The sequence below is a fragment of the Neolamprologus brichardi genome, chromosome 19 (assembly GCF_056152115.1).
Source record: "Neolamprologus brichardi isolate AB-2024 chromosome 19, ASM5615211v1, whole genome shotgun sequence".
Taxonomy (NCBI): domain Eukaryota; kingdom Metazoa; phylum Chordata; class Actinopteri; order Cichliformes; family Cichlidae; genus Neolamprologus; species Neolamprologus brichardi.
Window position 1 is genome coordinate 15,243,545 of NC_142122.1, and position 20,593 is coordinate 15,264,137.

The 20,593-nt window shown below is 40.1% G+C and overlaps 1 protein-coding gene across 1 annotated transcript in view; it reads left to right on the top strand.

The window, feature by feature from the left end:
• Positions 1 to 16,241: 16,241 nt before the first annotated feature.
• Positions 16,242 to 20,593, top strand: part of msrab (methionine sulfoxide reductase Ab) — a 43,586-nt gene continuing 39,234 nt past the window's right edge. The window contains exon 1 of the mRNA XM_006798497.3: positions 16,242 to 16,439. Coding sequence (XP_006798560.2) covers positions 16,247 to 16,439 — 193 coding nt within the window. The 5' untranslated portion in view covers positions 16,242 to 16,246. The remainder of the gene's footprint in view (positions 16,440 to 20,593) is intronic.

A 20,593-nucleotide genomic window follows, 5' to 3' on the forward strand; every position in this document is an offset into this window, starting at 1 on the left:
AGCCTGCCCATAGCTAAAAGTAAAAAATAGAAGCAGTCCTGAAAGAATAAGGCACTTAATATAACTAATATGTATATGGACTGATATTTTTCTAATAGAAAAGAATAATACATGCATACACTCTGTTCTTGGACCTCACTGGCTGCAATTTCAGTCACTTTATTATATTTTGCATCTAATTTTCAATGTGGATTTTTTTTAATCGGGAATTTTTCACTATACATACATACACACACACACACACACACATATACATATATATATATATATATATATATATATATATATATATATATATATATATATATATATATATATATATATATAAAGAACAGTCCATGACAATTCATGTTTTTTACCACATGATGGGGGGTTTACACTCGGTCACCTGCTCTCCATTGCCAGGGGTTCCACACCGTTAACATATTGAGTGGTACCCCCTCATTTTGCCCATAGTCTTCCAATCGTATTGAGAGTTTTACGAAAAATGCATAATGTGTAGACAGCCATAGGGGCCTGAAAACAGTTGATGACCTCTGTCTTAACATATGTGGCACACTTGCCCTGTGCACGCTCTAATTGTGTGCAGATGACAGTCAATAATGAATTGTTCTTCACCAGCATGTCAGCATAATGCATTTAGGCCTTCAACAGATGCAGATTATTCTCGGGAAAGAAAACAAAAAAAAGTCTTTTGTGTTTTTAATCTTCAAGTCTCTTCAAAATGTTGTCTTTTGGGGATGTTTTTATCCAGTTTTCCTAAACTGAACACACTGAATCAAATTTTGAATAGAAGCTTTAATAATCTAATAGTATAGATATATAAATAAGTAAAATTAAACAAAATCAATTTATAAAAATATATATATATATAATTTTTTTTGCCTGTTCTGCTTCCATCATCCGAGATGTAGGTCAGCTCACATCTTTATTGCCTACAGCGATGTACAGCTTGAATCATCTGACACATCTCTGTGATTATAGGAGTAAAACTGAAGCTCATCTTTTAAATTACTTTATTCGTTATGTCTTTTTATTTACTTCTTCTGAATTTTTCTTTTTTTTGATTTTTGCTTTGAAAAGAAATACTAGATACTACAAATAGAAATGTTGTCCATGAAACGATGTCTTTATTGAGACTTTTTGCAGAACAAAAACACAAAGGTGTGACACAGAAACTGACGAACAAAACAAGTATCGTTCTAAATGAGCAAAAGTCAAATAAAGTCAAGTGAAATCAAATTTTAAAAAGCCGTATTTTCAGACTATGAATAGCAACAGAAATCGGTTCAGTGGAAAAAGAATAAATCGGCATGCATGAGAATGGTGGAGGTGGTTGTTGCGTTTTATGATAGGCCTAAAAACAATAATTGTGTAGTAGCACATTATCCCCTTGTAGCATTTTCATCCTGTTTTTCATCTTTCTGTCAGATAGGGCAAGTGTACGCTCATGCGGAAATACACAGACCTTTGAAGTGGCTCTCTGTCACCACATGGCAAATCCCCCTAGTGTGATCCCTCTGTCCATTTGGCCAAAGGACCAACACTGGTAGGCTGCCTATGGCTCTGTCTGTCCTGACGTTATGGAAAACCAGTTTATTAGTATAGGCTTAGCCTGGCACCCAGTGATTGTGGTGTCCTTATTTCGCCTATTTTCCCTCAATGTCTAAAGAATATATGTTCTGTGGTTTGCATTAACTCATCTGCACACCTGTCTTAGGCCACTGTTCAGTAGCTCTGCCTAATGCCTACTTTCCTGATTCTCTTCCTAATCCCATAGGATGGTAGCAAACACCCATCTGTGCAGTTACCAGTGCCACTTTCCTGTGTTGGATGGGCTTTACACTGTTTTCTCAGGTGAGCGAAGACTGTGGCTTCTCTCTTGGCATTCACCGCGTGCCTTAATTGTATTGAAATTAAATCAAGGTCCACTGTGAACACAAAGAGCCCAAACCGAAACTTCCAAAATGTTCCCAGCTACTTCGATGCTTCTAATCGCTTCACTTACCATGCTTGCACTACAGCAATTTTTAACATGCGCATTCTTTGCTAAACGCTGTCACTTTCTCAGTCTTCAATGTGCGTTTTGTTTTGGATTTCGCCACTCCATCCCTGTTTGACTTTGTCATTCCTCTCTCCTCACCTGTGATTCCTTGTCCCTGAAGCCTCAGGGGCTGCTATGCGGTCCTTCTACACGACAAAGTACATTGCATGCTAATCCCACACTAACATGCACTCTCCCTTTGCGACGAAAACATATTTTCAATACAAACAATACAGGAAAAAAAAGCATACACAATACAAGCCAGTGACATTGTGATTCTTCTATTGGAACAGCTCACAGTATGTAAATGCATGCATGCGGCTCTAGCTGTGCAAAAGAGAGGGTTTCCAGCAGAAAAAAGATGAACAAAAAATACATTTTGTGATAATCAAAAGAGAATTCACACCATTAAGACATGTGTACACATTTGTATACACATACTACAGCATATCATAAGAAAAGCACCACAGAGAGAGGAAAGCACAGAGAAACAGGGAGGGAGATAGAGCAGGCGAGCAAAGCTACCTTTGTTGCACCATAAAGAGAGCAGCAGCCCAGCTACCTGATTGCTACCATTCCTGCAGACCATCTTCCCCTCAGAGCAAAACAAAGGACGACGACTAGATATTTATGAGAACACGTTACGATGCACAGCTACGCCTTATCCTCGCCATAGCACTGCCTCCACTGTTCCTGGTTAAGAGCTTGGTACGGTTTAACCAGATCAAGCAGTTCTTCATTACAGTTGGTAAAGCTGTGTCGTTATCTCCCCCTTACCCTCCCTCCCTCCCACTCTCCATCTCTTCTCTCTCTCCCTCTCTCTCTCTCTCTCTCTCTGTGCCGCTCTGCGCATGCAACTATAGCTATGTACAGACTGGAAAACAGGATCTAAATAACAACACTCTCCATCCTGTAATTAAAAACTATGTATGTATAAGTAACTAAACAAAAAAAGTGAATATTAATGTTCGGCCCAAAGCAAAAGCACAAGAGGAAATATTAAGCTTGTTTGCCATTACGCAAGGCTCTCCTGAAAAACTGATAGCGTTACAGCTAAAATCGCTCTTTTTACAACTCTTGATCACTGCCCTCAGGTCCTTTCTATTTTTAATACAGTTTTTGTTTTTTTGTTTTTCAGATCAAATATATCCTTCCTCACTAAAGACGTAGCAAAAATCAAAATAAAAATTGCAAAGAAGGTGCAGTGTATTTCCTCCTTCGGGTCCTTGGTCCTGATTCTGTGATTGTTGTCGCTGTAGTTGTAGCTGTGCCTGCGCAGCTCCATCCTGTGAAGGTCCTTGTGGGTTGGGAAGAGCAGGGGAGCAGTCACACAGGGGGATGGTGGGATGGCGGACAAGGGGCTGAAGGGACGGGAGGCAGGCAGGTGTCACGCATGCAGTCAGGGGAAAGAGGAGAGGGTAGCAGGAAAAACAAAAAAAACAAAACTAAATTCTACCCAGTCACCACAAAATAGAAAAATCCATTTGATCTGCTCAAGACAAAACCAAAAAGGAAGACAAAAAAGCCCAAGATGTAAAATATACATATATAAGCCAGGCAGGTATATATGTATAAGGATCCAAGGGAGAAGGAGGAGAAGGAGAGAGATAATGGATGGACGGACGAGGAGGAACAGGCAACTGGCTCACACACAGACACACTGCGCCGAGGCGAAGGCACGGGCTTCAATTTATGCTTTCTGGTCGACACCACCCCCCACCTAACACACACGCACGCAAACACACATGCAGACAGATACACGCGCACACACGCACATAGAGTGTCCCGCCCCTATCTCCCCCTGTCCCTGTCCTGTCCCGTACTGGATGCGTGGCCCAGCTGATCAGTGCAGAGGGATTAGCCAACAGGGCCAGCTGGCAGGGATTACACAGGCAAAGTGGGGGAGGTGTGTGTGTGTGTGTGCGTTAAGGGGGGGTGGGGGGTGATGGGAATGGGAGGGGGCATGAAGGGCGAGGAGGGTATGCCTACTGGGGGAGGGGGGGAGGGGGGATGGGAGGCCTTGTCTTGTCCTGGTAACACACAGGCGTACACACAACCACACACACACACAGATGTGCAGGGAGACACACAAACTTGACCAGATAGTCGGCGCATAGATGTTTCATGCAGATGCGCATCCACGGCATGCACCAGTGCCTGGACACAACATAAAAAGCTTGCAAATATGATTTGAAGGAATGCATGAGCTGCAGTAACTGCAGGGGTAACGCAGCCAGTAAGCCGTGCAGCGCAGCCTCTTTCCCGACAAAACAGGGCAACACACAGTGTTGATAAATGTATGTAAATGTGCAGGAGGCTCCCGGGAACGGATGGCAGAGGGGGGCAGAGAGAGGGAGGGAACCCCACGGGAGAGTGGGGCCAGACTGACAATGCAAGGCTTTGACCCTTGACCCTGCTCCGCTCCATCATCCGTAGCCATCAGCTGATCCAGAGAAACGGACAGCCACAGTAATACCCCCCCTCCCTCCGCTATCGCCCTCGCAAACACATGAACACATGCACACGGGGCGCTCGTCTGCTAACAACACTAAATCCACCCAGACCCATCTCACCTCTCTCTTTTTTTTATTACCACTCCTTTTCCATCTCTCGCTCCCTCCATCCCTCCCTCCATTTCTCTTTGCCGTCTCATGCCTCACTTCACCACTTAGCTCAATCCAATATCCCCGCTCCTAACCTTTCTGATTATTTTGAAATGTGTCGACATCTACAACTTTCACATCTCTGCAGAAAGAGATTCAGCCTGGATGAGAATATTTTTCTCATACGTTCATGTTTTGATTTGTCCCTCTGTGTTATACTTAAAAAAAAATCTTAATTCCACCATTTTTAGACTTATTTTCAGCTATGTCACAACACAGTGACACATACTGTAGTTAAATTAAATTTTATATTTGTAGGATGAAACAATTTTTGCTTTTATAAATCAATCTTTTTTGGAAAGTGTGGTAACTGTTTTACAGTAATAAACACTGAACAGCACGTAGTGTAAATACATGTGCGGCTCATAAGCAGCATCAGACTCTGATCTTTTACCTCCTGTATGTTCAGCTATCTGCAATGATGCAGTTTAAAATAATCCTGGAAGCATGAATCATATGGTTTGGCCACTGCTGTCAGTGTGATTTTTGTCAGGCATTACCAAAATCACGCAGGCTAAACTACCCGCACGTCTGCACAGTAGCAATTTGACACACATTTACTTCACACTCCTTTGATCTTCATTTCTGCAAAAGCGTCAAATATCTGCTTTAAATATCGCACAAAATTACATACCTCGATGGAGTGAAATGGTGTAGAATTTGATATATTATTTTTGCACAGAAAATATGATCTGTCTCGAGCCCGTCACTAAATCTGCCCAAACTGCCACATATACGGGGATAATTCGGGGACATGTTCAGTTAGCGTTAGCTGCGTCGAGTGTTATTTTGTGAAAAGCTAAAAGTCAAAAGTTATTCAGACTGTCAACAGCAGTTTGAGCTACAGTTTGTTAGACAGAGACACACATCAATCCAAACACACTCTTACACAGATGGGTACAAACACTACGCAGAGGTACACACTCACACACACAGTATGATTTATGAAAAATCAAAGAGACATTGTGTGAGGCCTTACAGGCAAAAAAGAAAAGAAAGAACTGTGCCACTGTTTTATAATAAATATATAGAATTAGACTTGGTTGACGTGTGACAGACATGACATTAGTTTACATTTGTTTACCGGGAATACACAATAACACCGCAGCAGAGCTCAATAGCTTGGCCACAAATGGAGGACAGCTTGGCCTTCTGTTTATGAGGCATGGGGAGATGGATTTTATGAGATAGCATAAGTTAAGGTTTACCTCAGAGGCATTAACAAAAAATGTGTTTTATGTTTTTGTGGAATACACTTTTGTCAAAGATATATATACATTTTGTCTGTGAATTGACGAAAGCTTGAAGTTAATATTTATGCTCATCAATTACATGCCATACATTTCATGCATATTGCATATTTTATTTGTTTGTATCAGGTGTGTTGAGGATTGTGCACTTTCGCATGGCATTGGAAAAAAAAAAAAGATTTGCAACTGCATTTTAATGTCCTCACAACCTCGTCCTCCATTTTAAAGGCTTGTACACGTGAGGATGAGAGCGGGCGAACAGGCATGCAACCTTACAAGCACACAGCTCGGAGGATCATAGAGAGGCTAGCAAAGACTTTTTTTTTGTCTTATCATACAGAAAAAATAAAAGGAGAAATAGACGAGCGATTATTCAAAGAGACAAGCTGTCAGAGACAGACAGGCAGGAAGACGGAGAGACAGGCAAATAGACAGTGCTCGTCCCTACTTTGGTAATCTGATGGAGAGATTAGCAAGCAGGCAGCATTTGGGTCGGATTATCGAGTCATTAGAAAAGACTGGTGCTCCAGAGCCTCTCTCATGTGTTAATGTGGCTTTACAGGTCCTCCCGGCAGTCTGTGCAGATTGTCTTGTATTGAGAGTATATACAGTAGATAGTCCTTCAATATGCAAATTCATAAATCTCACGCACCAGTTTCTGTATGTATGTATAATTTACATCCCACCGGGATTATAATAGTCTTTATGAGTGATGTTCTAATTATTCAGAATATTTTAATTATCTATTAAGAATAGTCAGAATTACACACGTTTTCTTTTTATTTGTATCTATTTTGTAAAGGTTGTAAAGGTAGCTCATGCAATGCTTTAAATGTGTTTTAAAGCATGGTTGTGTTGGTACAAGAAAACAATATAAATCAAATTTCAAAATGAGAAATCTTTAGTTTTTTTTATAATCTAATATTTTGAAATGTATCACCTGTAATTAGAATGTATTTATGTTAAAGTAGCACAACATAGTTTCTTTTCTTTTTTTTATTGAAAACGTTATTTTTTAACTACACTGAGGCGTTAGTAAAAAGTCACTGAGAAAATGCATCTTCACTGTCCTTAAGTGTACTGCTAGGTAAGCTGTAGCATTTAGCACCATGTAGGTCAGTGGGGAAAATGGTGCTATATGGCCTTCTTGCACTTGCAAATCATATAGATGTCACGTTCAGTGATGATGGGATTTAAACAGGCTCAGGAAGGAGCCAGAGAGCTTATGAGTGTGTGGGTGTCTTTGCAAGGGAATACATGTATTTACAGTAGGTTGTATGGATTTGGGGTATTTGCTCTCTAAATATCGGCGGTGACACACACAGCTCAGTTGTATGTGTATGTGTTTTGTTGTGTCAGAGGTCGGGGCAGCTGGGCTGTTCATTGACAGCTGATCAATGCTACTGACGCTCTCTGTGTCAGTTGCGCTGATATGGTCGAGTGACTACAATATCAGTTTCAGTTTCACTAGAGTAGGCAATACAGCTGCTGATGAGTGTGTGTGTTTGGGTAATATTAGCTAATCTTTTTAAAAAAAAGAAAAAAGGAAAATTCATCACTGTCCAGACTCCTCGTTTAGCTTGTGACCACTTCGCTACTTCACTTCCAGGTCGATCATACGCACGTTCAGCCACTATCAAACAAACACACACGCATGCACGTGCAAACTCACACTATCTGATCTGCGTGTTCCCAAAAACCTTCCCTTTTGCTGCTGCCTCTGCATACAGCATGCCCCAGTTCCCCACCCCCATCCCTTTTTGTCAAATAAATTGCTATGTGACCTACTTCCCATTTTGCACCATTTCTCTCATGTTGAGATATTATTGTTTGAATGCGAGTGATTTGCTTTGGGGCATACAGTTTCAAAGAAAACGCAGTGTACAGTATATGTTATGGGACAATCCATACTGTAAACTGTAATGAATATATATTTTAAAAAATATGAAAAAGTTAACATCACCATTGATTTTTTTTTTCATGAATTGCAGTTTGGTGTTGTTGCAGTGTTGCACATTCTTTTAATGTATAGGCAAGCTTCTTTTTTTTTTAAGGCTTTTGTTATTAAAATTGCTCTTGTATGATTTGTAATTAAAATACATGGTTCACATATTTCCCGATTAACACATGCAATAATACTCATAGCCCTCATAATAGCAGGATGTCTTTGTGATTGTCATAGACTAAAGAAATAAGGTAAATCAATTTTGCAGCCTAGTCAAGCAGAAAGCACAGTGGCAATTTTCAGTAATAACCATGGCTAATTCATTGGACCTCATTGCATTTATAAACCAGTTATGTCTGCACTAGTTGGCATCCAGTGTTTTCTTTGGAGTTGAGGTGGATTTATCAAATCACTTCACGATAAACGGGCTTTTGTAGCAAAGGGTTGAAAATCCAGAAAATTACAGATAGGCAGGTTAAACAGCATCTGAGCTTTACTGACTTATTGTGTTTCGTTATTTTGCTTTAATTAAATTTTAATATATAATACTTCAAAAATAGCCTTTCATAATTTGTTTCAATTAAATCTTCTTTATAAATTGTACTCATTAACTCATTTATTCATATATCTTATATTTCTTGTTCATCGTTTTGAGTCTTACATTTAAATAGCTGTCTTTGTGAGAGTGTGTGTGTCCATTTTTGTGACTTTCCATGTGTGTATATATGTATATGTGTGCCTTTTCCTTCGTCTCAGTGTATCAGATCAAGGCTCCCTTGTGCCTTTGCCCAGCCATGAAGAGATGGCACCGGAGACCACACTGACCCTGATTTATTGGGATCAGAATCCACATGACAGCAATTAATTTACATCCATTAACCACATCGCTCGCTCTTTCTTTCGTGCTCTCTGTGGACGTTTGGCACTCTTGCACAATCGGTTTGAACATTTTTTCGCTTCTTCCACTTGCTCTAAGACTTTCTCCCTTCTCAGCATGTTCTCTCCGCTTTAATCAGTCACTCTCACGCTACCGGTAGCTCCCACATTTCCCTCTTAGCGTACCGGGATTTCATATTCCTAATCCATTTCGCAGACCTTTAGCATCACTTTTGACCTAGGTCTCTACATAAACGATAATGCCATCAAGTTCATAGTATTTGTCTGTGAGTTTGTGCTAATATAGTGTGTATGAGTGAGATAGGGAGGGAGGGAGTGTGTTACTGCCTCCCGAAGAGCTGAGGAATCTCCTGTTTAATCGTATAAATAACACTGTAAATAATCATTATGTTACATATACTCACTCTTTTTAATAAATGAACACACATTGTGTAATCAGAAGGAATTAAACAGTGCTCAGTAAATTCTGATTATGATTAAACAAGGAATTTAACATTAACATTATAAGCTCAGCACCTTTGTTCATTTGAGTGCATCCTTCATGCTGTTTTATCGTTAAAGCATCCAAGTTATGCAGTTTATATGCTCAAGGGTGTTCCTCTCTTCCCCTTACATTAAGTCTCTTTATTACTGTCCTACATCTGTCGCTGCTACCCTACCTCTTACTCGTCTTTTCTACCAGTATCTGTCTTCCAAATGCTTTTTACTGGCCTTTCAACTCAAGACAGGAGACTTTGCTTGAGGGAGAATTTGCCATTTATTTTTGGAGACAAAAAAAAAAAGGAAAGGGGCTTTAGTGCTTTGTATCTTTTCCCCTTTTTGTCTTTTTCTACGCATCTTTGCTCTCAGCACCATTGTGGTGCCTCTTCATCCAGCTCAGGCCTCCATGCCTTCACTTTGTCCTTGGGGTGAGAGGAACAGAAGAGCGTGGCTGGCTAAATGTGTGCGTGATTGGGACAGTACAGGGGAAGATGAATTCTCTACTATTTTATATTTCCTTACCCTATATTGACAAGCACTCACGTGCAAACACATAGCAAGTCTTTTTAAAATAAGGCTGCTTTCTATGTATAGTCATGTATTACTGCATGCTCATATACACATACCCAAGCAAGCGTTTCGTTTTAGCATAGTGCGTGTGCAAAACTTGACACTTCTTGCCTAATTCAAAATTTATTCTGAAGGGAGAGACAATGAAAAAAAAAATCCTTTGCTTGCATCTCTTAACCAGCATAGCTCGGGGACAGGTTCTACCAGTATCTGTTTAAGGATTGGCTCACGATGTGGTGCGGGAGGAAAAGTTGCAGTTGGCAGCAGGCAGAAAGACACTGCAAAGGGAGCGGGGGTTCACAATAAAGGATTTTAAACCAAAGCCTCTTTGGTAAAGAGGAGGGAGGAAGGGAGGGAGGAAAGAATGGGGCTATGGGGGTGGTGGATAGAGACAGGATGACACCAGGTCCAGATTAACCCTAATCTCAGGCCTGGTGCTTTAGGTGAGGCTGAGCGACTGAAGGAAGCTATCCCATGCCAGGTGGTCATGAGGAGGTTAAAATTGGGAGAGGGTGGGGGGCACTGGGAGCATGAGGATGGGACTGGGTGTTGCTAGGGAAGACAGGGAGAAAAGAGAGTGAGGGGGAAGCGACTGAAATGTAGGTACTTTGATATCTGCTTATCCCGGGCTTTTCTTTTTCTTTTTCTTTTTTAACCGATAAAACTAAAACCAAAACTCCAAAACGACTGACCGTAAACAGAAACTGAGAAGATGTTATGGATTGAAGTGGGGGTTACAGAGCTAACAGAGCAGCAGGGACTGTGGTGGTGGCTGCAGGGTGATTGGGTGGTTGGTGCATGGTGACAGTGGCACATGCCCTAGTGCATGGGATTAGAGGGACAGCCAGTAATCTGCTGTTTAGGCTGTATGTAGGGCAAGAGTAGCTTAGCCCAGCCACTCTTAGCATGGGTGAAGCACCGGTGTGAGAGGGAGAGGAAGTGGGCTGGTGTTACATAGCTACACTCAAATCACCCCTGGCTTTCTCTGTGCTTATCTCCCCCCCATCCCACTTTATCCTTATATTTCTACACAGAGTTGGCTGATCAACTTTTTCATGACATCAATTTAAGGAGAAAATTTTTCTAATTTTTTTTTCAATTTTTTCAATTTTTTTTTTTTTTTTTGGGGGGGGGGGTCATTCACTCATTTGCTTAGACAAGTATGAGTACATCACAACACATTTCCATTTAACCCCTAATTATTAAAAACAAAACAAAGAAACAATGGAATAGTTAAATCTTATAAAATGTTACAATTTCTATTACAATATTGTAATGTTAAATTGTCTATTTGGGAGGAAAATTGCTCTATAAAAATGTTTCTAAAAAGATTCTGCAAAAAAAAGGGACTTAAGTATGAGTATATGTGAGCCCGTGTTGTAGCCCTTCTGCCCCCATCCACAACAGTGGAACAGCCCTTAATAAATACATTACATTTTACTGAGAGGAGAAAAAAAAATAAAGGTATAAATTATAGAAAAGTCTGATGGGTGCAGGTGGGTTTATAAGAAAAAATAAGTGCTCCCACTTACCATCACTTGAGAAGGATCTATTAAATATAAAATCTAGGCCTTAACAACCCCTTTAATACTCCATAACGTATTTAGTTGCAGCAGTGCTCCAGATTTACAACATAAGTATGTCTTAGACTACAAATGTTTTATAATGAAGTAAAAATCAGTGGGCAAAATAAATCTAATTATTTGAACCACTGACAAAACAAATGCAAAACTCTCAATAAAATGATATGCTAGATGACTCTAAAGAGAGAGTACAAATTGGCCGACTATCTCTGCAGAAGCACGGCCACATCCTGACCGAGTTTACAGTATAGTGACTGTCAAATGAGAGGGAGGGAAAAATGCAACAAAAAAACGAGTGCATACAGTTTGTAATCACTGTTGAACAGGGACAGTTTAGACAGAGATGCACTTTCTCCTTCACTGTGGAAAGTTCTCATTGTTCTCGTTGTTTTCTGAGCTGACAGAACACACTCCACAGAAATTCACTTTTATCTGTCAAGACTGAGAACATTTATGAATAAGAAAGCAATATTTTATTATTCATTGGCAATACTTCTTGGCTTCTGCATTTTCTGTTGCTCTGAAACACTGAAATTATTATAAAATCAAAATAAAAGCATTTTTGGTACTTGGATGTTGTGTGAGTGAGTATTTAAGCAAAATTCAGGTAATGGGTGGGGCTGAACTATTCAATCGTTCAAGCTTCAAAGACTATGAATATTTTTCTTTTCTGGTCTTCTGTACACAGAAGCAATCCGAGTATCTTGGAGCTTTTTGTTTGTTTTTGTGTTTTTTGCTTGCACAAAATCAGATACTTGACAGCATCACAGTGATGAACATTTGTCACTTTCTTAAGACATTTTAACAAAATTTGCAATAGTTTAAAAATTAATGAGGAATAAAATTAAGTGATGGTTGCAATTATTACCTGCACAGTCAACATTAATAACAGACTTTTTATAATCCATGCACTTTTTGATGAATGACGAAGCATTCTGCAAACACAACGTCCAGATAAACAGAAACAACTTTTTGAGCTATTTCTATAATTCAGGTTACTGCCTTTGCCCTTGTGTCAGTGAAATTCATTGAAATCAGAGAAAAGAAGAGAGCAATGAGTTTATACAGTCATGATGATCTTAAATAAGTAATCAATGTTGCCCATCAATCTGGGAACGTCATCTCCAAACAATTTAAAGTCCATCATTCCATGTTGAGAAAGATTATTCGCAAGTGGAAAACCTTCAAGACAGCTGCCAAACTTCCCAGCAAATTTAACCCAAGGTCACGCTGTGAAATGCCCAAAAAAAGGAGAACGCCTCCTCTCTCTTTTTCCAACACAGCATATCAGCACAAATGCCTCATCCCATCTGTCAAGCACAGTGGTGGAGGGGTTATCATTTGGGTTTATTTGGTACCCACAGGAGAAGATCACTTTGCAGTCAGTGAGTTTGACGAGTTCATGTGACTCTTGAATACATGAAAAACATGTGAGGCCATCTGTCGAACAGCTAAAGCTTGGCTGAAATCGGGTCATGGAACAAGGCAAGGATCCCAAGCACATGTATAGTCAACTCTACAATGTAATGGCTGAAAATAAGAGAATCAAGGTGTTTCGATAGTGCAGGGAAAGTCCAAACCTCAACTTGTCTCACGTGCTGTGGCAGAACTTAAGTTTCACTGAATTTATAATATTGTAAAGAAAATTATTATTAAGCTGGAAAATCATGGGTGTACTTTTCACATAGTTTCTGCATTTTGGCTTATTTCTGCTAAATAAATAGTGACACCGTGTAATATTTTGTAGTTTAATTGAGATTGTATTTGCCTTATTTTAAGGCCTGTTAAAGACTACATTATTATTAGTAGTAGTAGTAGTAGTATTATATCCTGATGCACAAAACCGTGCTTTCTTTTTACCAAGACTGTACTAATAAATCATATATAACATGAACAAATATTATATTATCATCCATAGTAGCTGTCCATTATAGTGTATATTTACTTTCCTGTTGAAACAACTGAAGAAAGGTGCTGCCATGCCTCAGCCTTTCATGTCATTCAGACAGGCCCCCATCTCTTCTCCCTATTTTCCAATGAGCCAAGTGGTTTATGTCAAGTGAAGTCAAGCATGGGCCAGCATATGAATCAAAATTTGTCAAGTTCGTTTTTTCCCACTCTGCTTTATGAATTGATACAGCCTTACTTTTTAATATGAATCCCCAGAGAGCGCCATGTTGCGTTTAACTGACTGTAGGTTCAGCAGAGCAATCAAACCCTTTGTTTTTTCACACCATCCCACAATCCCACCTGCTTCGACGAGACGATAGAGGGCCCTTTGAAAAGAACGAGGCGGCATGATTTATTATTCTAATTAGGTGAAGTGAGACTTTTGCAAAGCCACAATTACACTAAATCGCCAAAACAGTTTTCTGGTTGGCTGGCTCCTGTTCTGTTTAGATGTTAATCAGAGGCAGCTATTGAGTTGAGGTGCAAACTGCTTGTGAGTCACACTATTGCTTGGTAATATCTTCAACAAACACACAAACAATCAGATGTTTGGAGTCCTTTACTAAATTGCAAATAGGCTTTTTGTCTTATTAAATAAATTTGTGTAAACCAGGTATGCAAGCCTGCTTCCTAACTATGTCGCAATCTAACAGAAGGCTTAACATGCAATGATACCGAGTACTGCAGTGTTTAATTCCAGGTCATTTCATAATTTCTTTGATACTCACTCACATCTGCACATCTCTTTGCTCTCACTCACTGACAATCAAGCAGCTGCAAGCTGGCATGCTCACTAAATCCTCTGCTACTACACACGAGTCACACGCCAGACATATGCAGTCGCTTTCCGCATGCATATATGAGCACAACCTGCACTAGTGCCCATTACAGAGCACGCACACACTCATGCGCACAGGCCCTCATACATGTTTACATGGATGTAAGCACTCAGGCACAAGCAAATCCAAGTGCAGGCACAACTGAGTACTGCACTCATGGAAAAGAAACACTATGCATATTATTAGAAATTAATGTGTTGGCAGAATGAACATATATACTTTTACAGACTCAGACTGACACGCAGGAGGAAATTAACCCACAACACAGAGTCCTTTTAGATCCAGTCCATTCCTGTGGTTCTCATCTTCCACCCCTTCTCCCCTTTCCACTTCCTACATTCCCTACAACACCCTGAAAACACCCCAATCATCCTGCATCAACAGGCATGTGAACCTTGTGCTTGGTTCATCTCCTTCTATCGCTCTCTTTCTCCCTCACTCCCTCTCTCCGCTGCCTCCTCTATTTTCATCCGTGTGCTTCCACTCTCCTAGCTTTCGGGTAATTACCTGGCATTTGCATTGCAAAGTCCCCAATGCCGCCCTCAGCTCCTCCGCAGGTGATTGAGCTTCATTTCCCCGGCAGATAAGAGAGAGAAAGAGGAAGAGGGAGAGGAAAAGAGGATTGCGGCAGGGTGTGATGTTATTCTGGATTGCAGGATATAGGAACAATGCCCCAAATTCTTTGTTATTCTCATTGTCTGGTTCAGAGCGCACACAAAAATGTTTTTTAAGTTTCCGCACATAAATAATCACAGTCATTACTATCGCATCACCTGGTCTGGCTGTATTTGCAGTAAAACTCTGCTTTTTGACTGTTGCAGACTTGTAACTCTGAGTGACTTTTTTTAGACTAATAGTTTAAATAGTTTTGTGCCTTTGCCTTTTTCTGTGGGTTATAGTTGCAAATTACACATCATATTAGTGCCAGTTAAAGACAGTGAAGGACACAATGATTGTTGTCAACTCCTACTTTGGGTGAACTTTCTCCCAAAGTAGGAATTTTATCTGCCCAACAGTCCTAAACTAAAGATTTAGGACTTTTTGTTTAACAGACAAAACCAACAAATTCTAGAGTAGAAATTCTGGCACAATTAATTAGTTGTCCTTGGTTATCCATCAGCTGACCAATACTTTCAACTTTTCTTTACCTCTTAGTCTCTGTCTCTTTTGTCTGTTTCACAAAACTGAAATTATGTTCAGCTTTCAATCCAAGGCATCAGCTTTCATTGCTAATGAGATGTCAGATGATTGATAAGTATGCCTTTCTTGAAGACTTCAGACTGGAATTTGTGCCTTTTTAGTCATCGAATCATCACGAATGATGTCTCCAGACACAATAAACGTGCACTAGTTGGGATTTTACATTCCCTCATCCAAGCATTTGTAAGTACACATTCTTCATTCTACACATTCTTCCATGTGATTTTTCTAAAGAAAAATATAGGTGTCAGGTTTATAAGGCGGAAATAACCAAGAAGACCTGGTGTACGGTCTTAAAGACATTAAAGGGCATGACTTTTTCGATATTTTAGGATCGTTTATGTGGTCAGAGTTGTGTCCATGAAAACGTGGTCCATCTTCTTTTGCATTTCATTTATCCTGCAGGGCTTAGAGCCATTTTGTTAGATATTAACTGCGAGCTCTTAATGCTGTTTCTCATCAACGTTAACCACAAACAAGCATTACTTTATATAAAATACCACAAAGGGAAAATAACCTTCCATACATCTATATTCCAACACGCTCCACCAGTAGCACCTCCTACAGAATGAGCGCTGATTACTGGCGAGTGCTCATTTACATGCTGGACGCCGTGGATATTTATTTAAATTTAATTTCTTTCCCGCACACGGTGCTGTGCAGGCTTTTGTGCCAAAGTCATATTAACCCCTTGACTAGTTAATATGCAGTGCACGGCGTTGCCCACGCGCGATGAATATTCATATTGATGGCGTTTTCAACGACGTCTCTCCATCCCTTTCTCCCTCCCCTTTATCCCGCTATGTAACGGAACGACGTGGCGCTATGGAGGCATGCCGGAAGACTCGGGCAACCTCACAGTTACGCCCTCAAATACAAACACAGATCGTGTGGCTCCTCGTAGTTTACGTGTGCTTCGCTGTCGCTGAAACAATGAGCGATAAAACATTTGATAAAACTCAGATGCCGAGAAGAGAGGCCGCGCTGAAAGGAAGGGAGGAGAAAATGGTCGTGGCAGGTAAATAGCGCACGGTGGTGAGTTTGAACAGTTGGCACGGGGGTGACACCTGGTGCTCCACGTTACCTGTGGCACACGCACACGAGTGACATCAGAACAGATCGTGTGAAAAATAGTGACAGAAAACAGCGTCGTTGTTAAGAAATTTTAAGTTCAGAGCAAGCAAAGTAAGATGTGCAGTTGGTACTGCTTTATAAACTAATTATTAAGTGTATAGATAGTTGAAGTACACAAGTAAGTAGCTGAAGTATACAAGGATTAAGGTGACAGCTTCCAAACAGTCGAAGCCTCTGCTCCATCTGCAGAATACCTACCAGCTGAGAAACTTATTCTGCTGTTATTTTCCACTCTTGGTAGGAGGTGCTGATGCCCTGCATGACCACAGGTTTGAACTCGTTCCATTCTGCAGAAAAATAGGGGCAGCACAAATCAAAACAGTATTTTGCAGATTATAGTTATCAAGGAAAACCCAGTTTCCAAGTGGGTGTTAGGTTTCGTTATTTAATTTTTATTTCTTTTTTCACTTGTAAGTCCTTGACTTCATCTTGGCACAACGTAGGTGTTGGACGTTTTGTTCAGGGATCAATCCAGCCATATTAAAGGTTGAGACATATCACAACAGACACACTGGTTCGTGTTAACCGAAATTATATCCCTGCGCACTGCAGTGTGTGCAACTGATGGTAAGGACTTGTGACTGTTTATGCAGGACATTATGGCTGTCTTATGACAGAAATTGAAAATGTGATCAGATCCAGAATTACGTGAAAGTCTGTCTTGGTGGGTTTTCAACAAGTAAATCTTTCTCCACTTTTGTAACTGACCAGACATGTTGTGTTGTCAAAACTTTGCTGCACAGTGAAACATAGAAAGGCTTTCAAAAGTCAGGCAAAGGGATGGGTGGGTGTTTGGATTGCTCAAATTCATGGCTGTCACCCAGGAAACTAAGGTTCATGTTCTACATGAAACTCCAAGTTGTCGACTTGTTATTTTTCTATTTAACAAAGTAGTTTTAATGATTTTTATTATTATCATTATTATTACTTCGTCACAAACCACCCTACAGGTTCTTAATTAGCCATGTTATTCTTTTTGTCTTCATTATACCATTGTCTATAGAGAGATTCATAAACACCAAAGAAATGAATAATAAATACATATATATATATATATATATATATATATATATATATATATATATATATATATATATATATATACTCTTCTTCTTCTTTGCATGCAACTTATTAATTTTATGAAGCTATTAGTTACTGTTTGATGAACACTTATTTACAGAAATGAATGCCAACACATTCCAATAACCCCAAGGTGACACTGAACATAGTTTAGCAAACTGTGCTGGTAAACAACAATGGTTAATGTAACATACACGCAATGGTCATTTGCTTTAAGATAACCTACTATACACACACACACACACACACACATATATATATATATATATATATATATATATATATATATATATATATATATATATATAAGCTATATATAGATGTTGATAATGGTGGCAGTTTATATAGCAAGAGTTAGGCACCAGACATACATACACTACGATCATTATAGTAAGAGAAGATTATCAGATTTCGGGTTGATTGGTAGTCAAGAAAATTACTTAAGTTCAGGAAAAGCTCGGGGTTTGAATTAAACCACTTTCACAATGTTAACCACGTCTTAAAAAGCCTTTCAGAAACCCCTGAAAGCGTACTTCTCCTGAAACTATATTTTTAGCTCATCCTGCCTGTGAACTTATTCCATGGCGGGGCATTTACAGTTCGTCCGTCCATCTACAATTCCCCAAGAATCGCTACTTCTCCTACAGTATTGGTCAGAATTTAATCAAACTTGCACACGTTTATTACCTAATGGGTCCTCACCCAAATTGTGATCAAGGTGAAGGTCATACTTGTCGTTTTACGGGCAATAACATGAATTGCGATGGATTGTGAGCCGGATGAGTTACAGTGTTCAAGTCTTTTCTCCAGCTGAGCTGTAAAACTCAGCACAGCATCCTGAACAGTCAGTTTTTCAGTGACGGTTTTGGAGCAGCATTAATTACGGTGGAACAAGAACAACACCAACACATTGATTCATTCTCCATTTGAGTTTTTCCCAAGGGAGCTCTAGTATACTACAACCTTTCCATCCAGGCAGACTATGTACCGCCGTATATAGTTTTAGTTTTGTTTTCCAAGCATTGCACAGTAAGTGAAGAGGCCATTTAACGATGACTAGAATGGATGCAGTATTTGTTGCTTAATTTATGTTGAATTAAATGTGTTTGAGCTGCAGGTCAGAATTATTTACTCTCTAATTTACAGTTTTTATTGGGTGGAAATAAAAATGTTAGTATTTGCTGGACTTTTGACATCACACTATGGGTTGCTGATATGGATATGATGACCAAGTAAATTGTATCCACAGAACTCTTGCGTTAGCCTGACATTTTCACAACTGTGGAGATATAAATATGGAGGTTTGGAGCTTTTTTTACCTGCCCTGACATTAACTTTTCAAACCAAGTACCTCAGGATATATTTGCTGTGATGCTATTTAGTAGAGTTGGAAATAAAAGTTATTTAATGTCTTTTTTTTTTCTACAAAATGACAATAATCAAGCATGCCAACACCTGCCTTAAATGTGTCCTGAAGACGGAGCCAGTCTGCAATCAGTCTGCGATTGAATGGGGTTAAGTTAGCATAGGTCATAGAAAATCACATATCTGTTGCTGTCTACATGGACAGAAATTAATATTTAACTATTACATTTGTGCTCAGCAACTTTCCCTTTGTTTGAGCGGTTTGGTCGAGTAACATTATCTCAAGATGGTGGTGCATGAGATCAGCCCTCTCGTTTGTTGTATTTCCATTGATTTAATGAATAAAATGTCGATATTTGGTGTCACTGTACTGTATCTGTATTTTCCCCTCACCCCTCTGTTTAGCCTGTTGAGTGACTGTGTGTGATGTAGTCTGTGGACAGTAATAAAATCTTTCAGTCAACAACAAAATCTGTAGTGGCAGCAAAAGCCTGTTGGGATATGTGGTGGGATTGCGTACAAATAGTTGTTGATTAAGTCAGGATAACACAAATCTGTTTGGATCAAGTCCTCAGCTCTGTTATAGCCATCCTGGCACAGAAAATGTGACATTTAAACAACTGAATGAAATCATTTTACTACTTTTTGCTGAACTGTTCGGAATTTCATTCATTCTGCGAGTCAAACATCCCTGCCTCACCTCAGCTCGTCTTATCGTTTCATTCGCTTTTTTGTCTTATTAATTCGGGACCGCAAGGCCAGTATCAGTGTACCACCAAGGAGAATCGTGGTGTGATATGAACATAGATAGCTCGATCCACAAAGTGCATTGTGGGACCTGGGTGTGAGCGCATAGGATGAAACCGTGCCGCAGCGTCCAGAGGTCCATCTGGGCATTATGCGCATGAAGGCTCCGCCCCGTCGTAAGTTCCTTCTCCGTCTGTTGAAGCAGCTCGGAGACACCGCATGGCAGAAATCTGTTCCTCCCCTTTCACCATGGGGGAGCAGTTTAGATGGGGTTGTTCAAGTGTGTGTATGTGTGTGTTGGAATAGCATGCTTCTGTGTTGGACGGTGTGAGCCATTAAGCATGAGTAATTTAAGGATTGCAAGAACGGTCTCCACATATGCCCTGTGCTGTCCCAGCCTCGTGTGTGTCCGAGCGCACGCACTCGCGTCCTGTCCACAATGAAGATCGCTAATTTTGAAAGTTACTTCTAGCCTTCCATCCTCTTTAAAGAAGCACCCCGTTTCTTGTTCAGACGTCCTGTTGTCCTGTGTTCTCTCCCTTCCTCGCTCCAGTCTGTATAATGTACTCAGTGACCTTGGCGAGAATGATCCAGTGGCAGATTGCTACATGGTAGGGGCACAGTAGCTATTATTTTGAGTCAGTGCGGGATAGACTGCCAATATTTCTTCTAAACAGGATGGGGGAGGTCAGCTGACTAAAATCAATCTCTGCTACATGTTTCACTATAACTCTTAAAAGCAGCTTCATAGAGAAGATATATTTCTGTTGCTTCTCTTCCGTCTCTTGATGCCCTTGGGTTCCTAGTTTTGGAAAGAGCTTGGAGGGGGAGAAAGCATGCATGCGT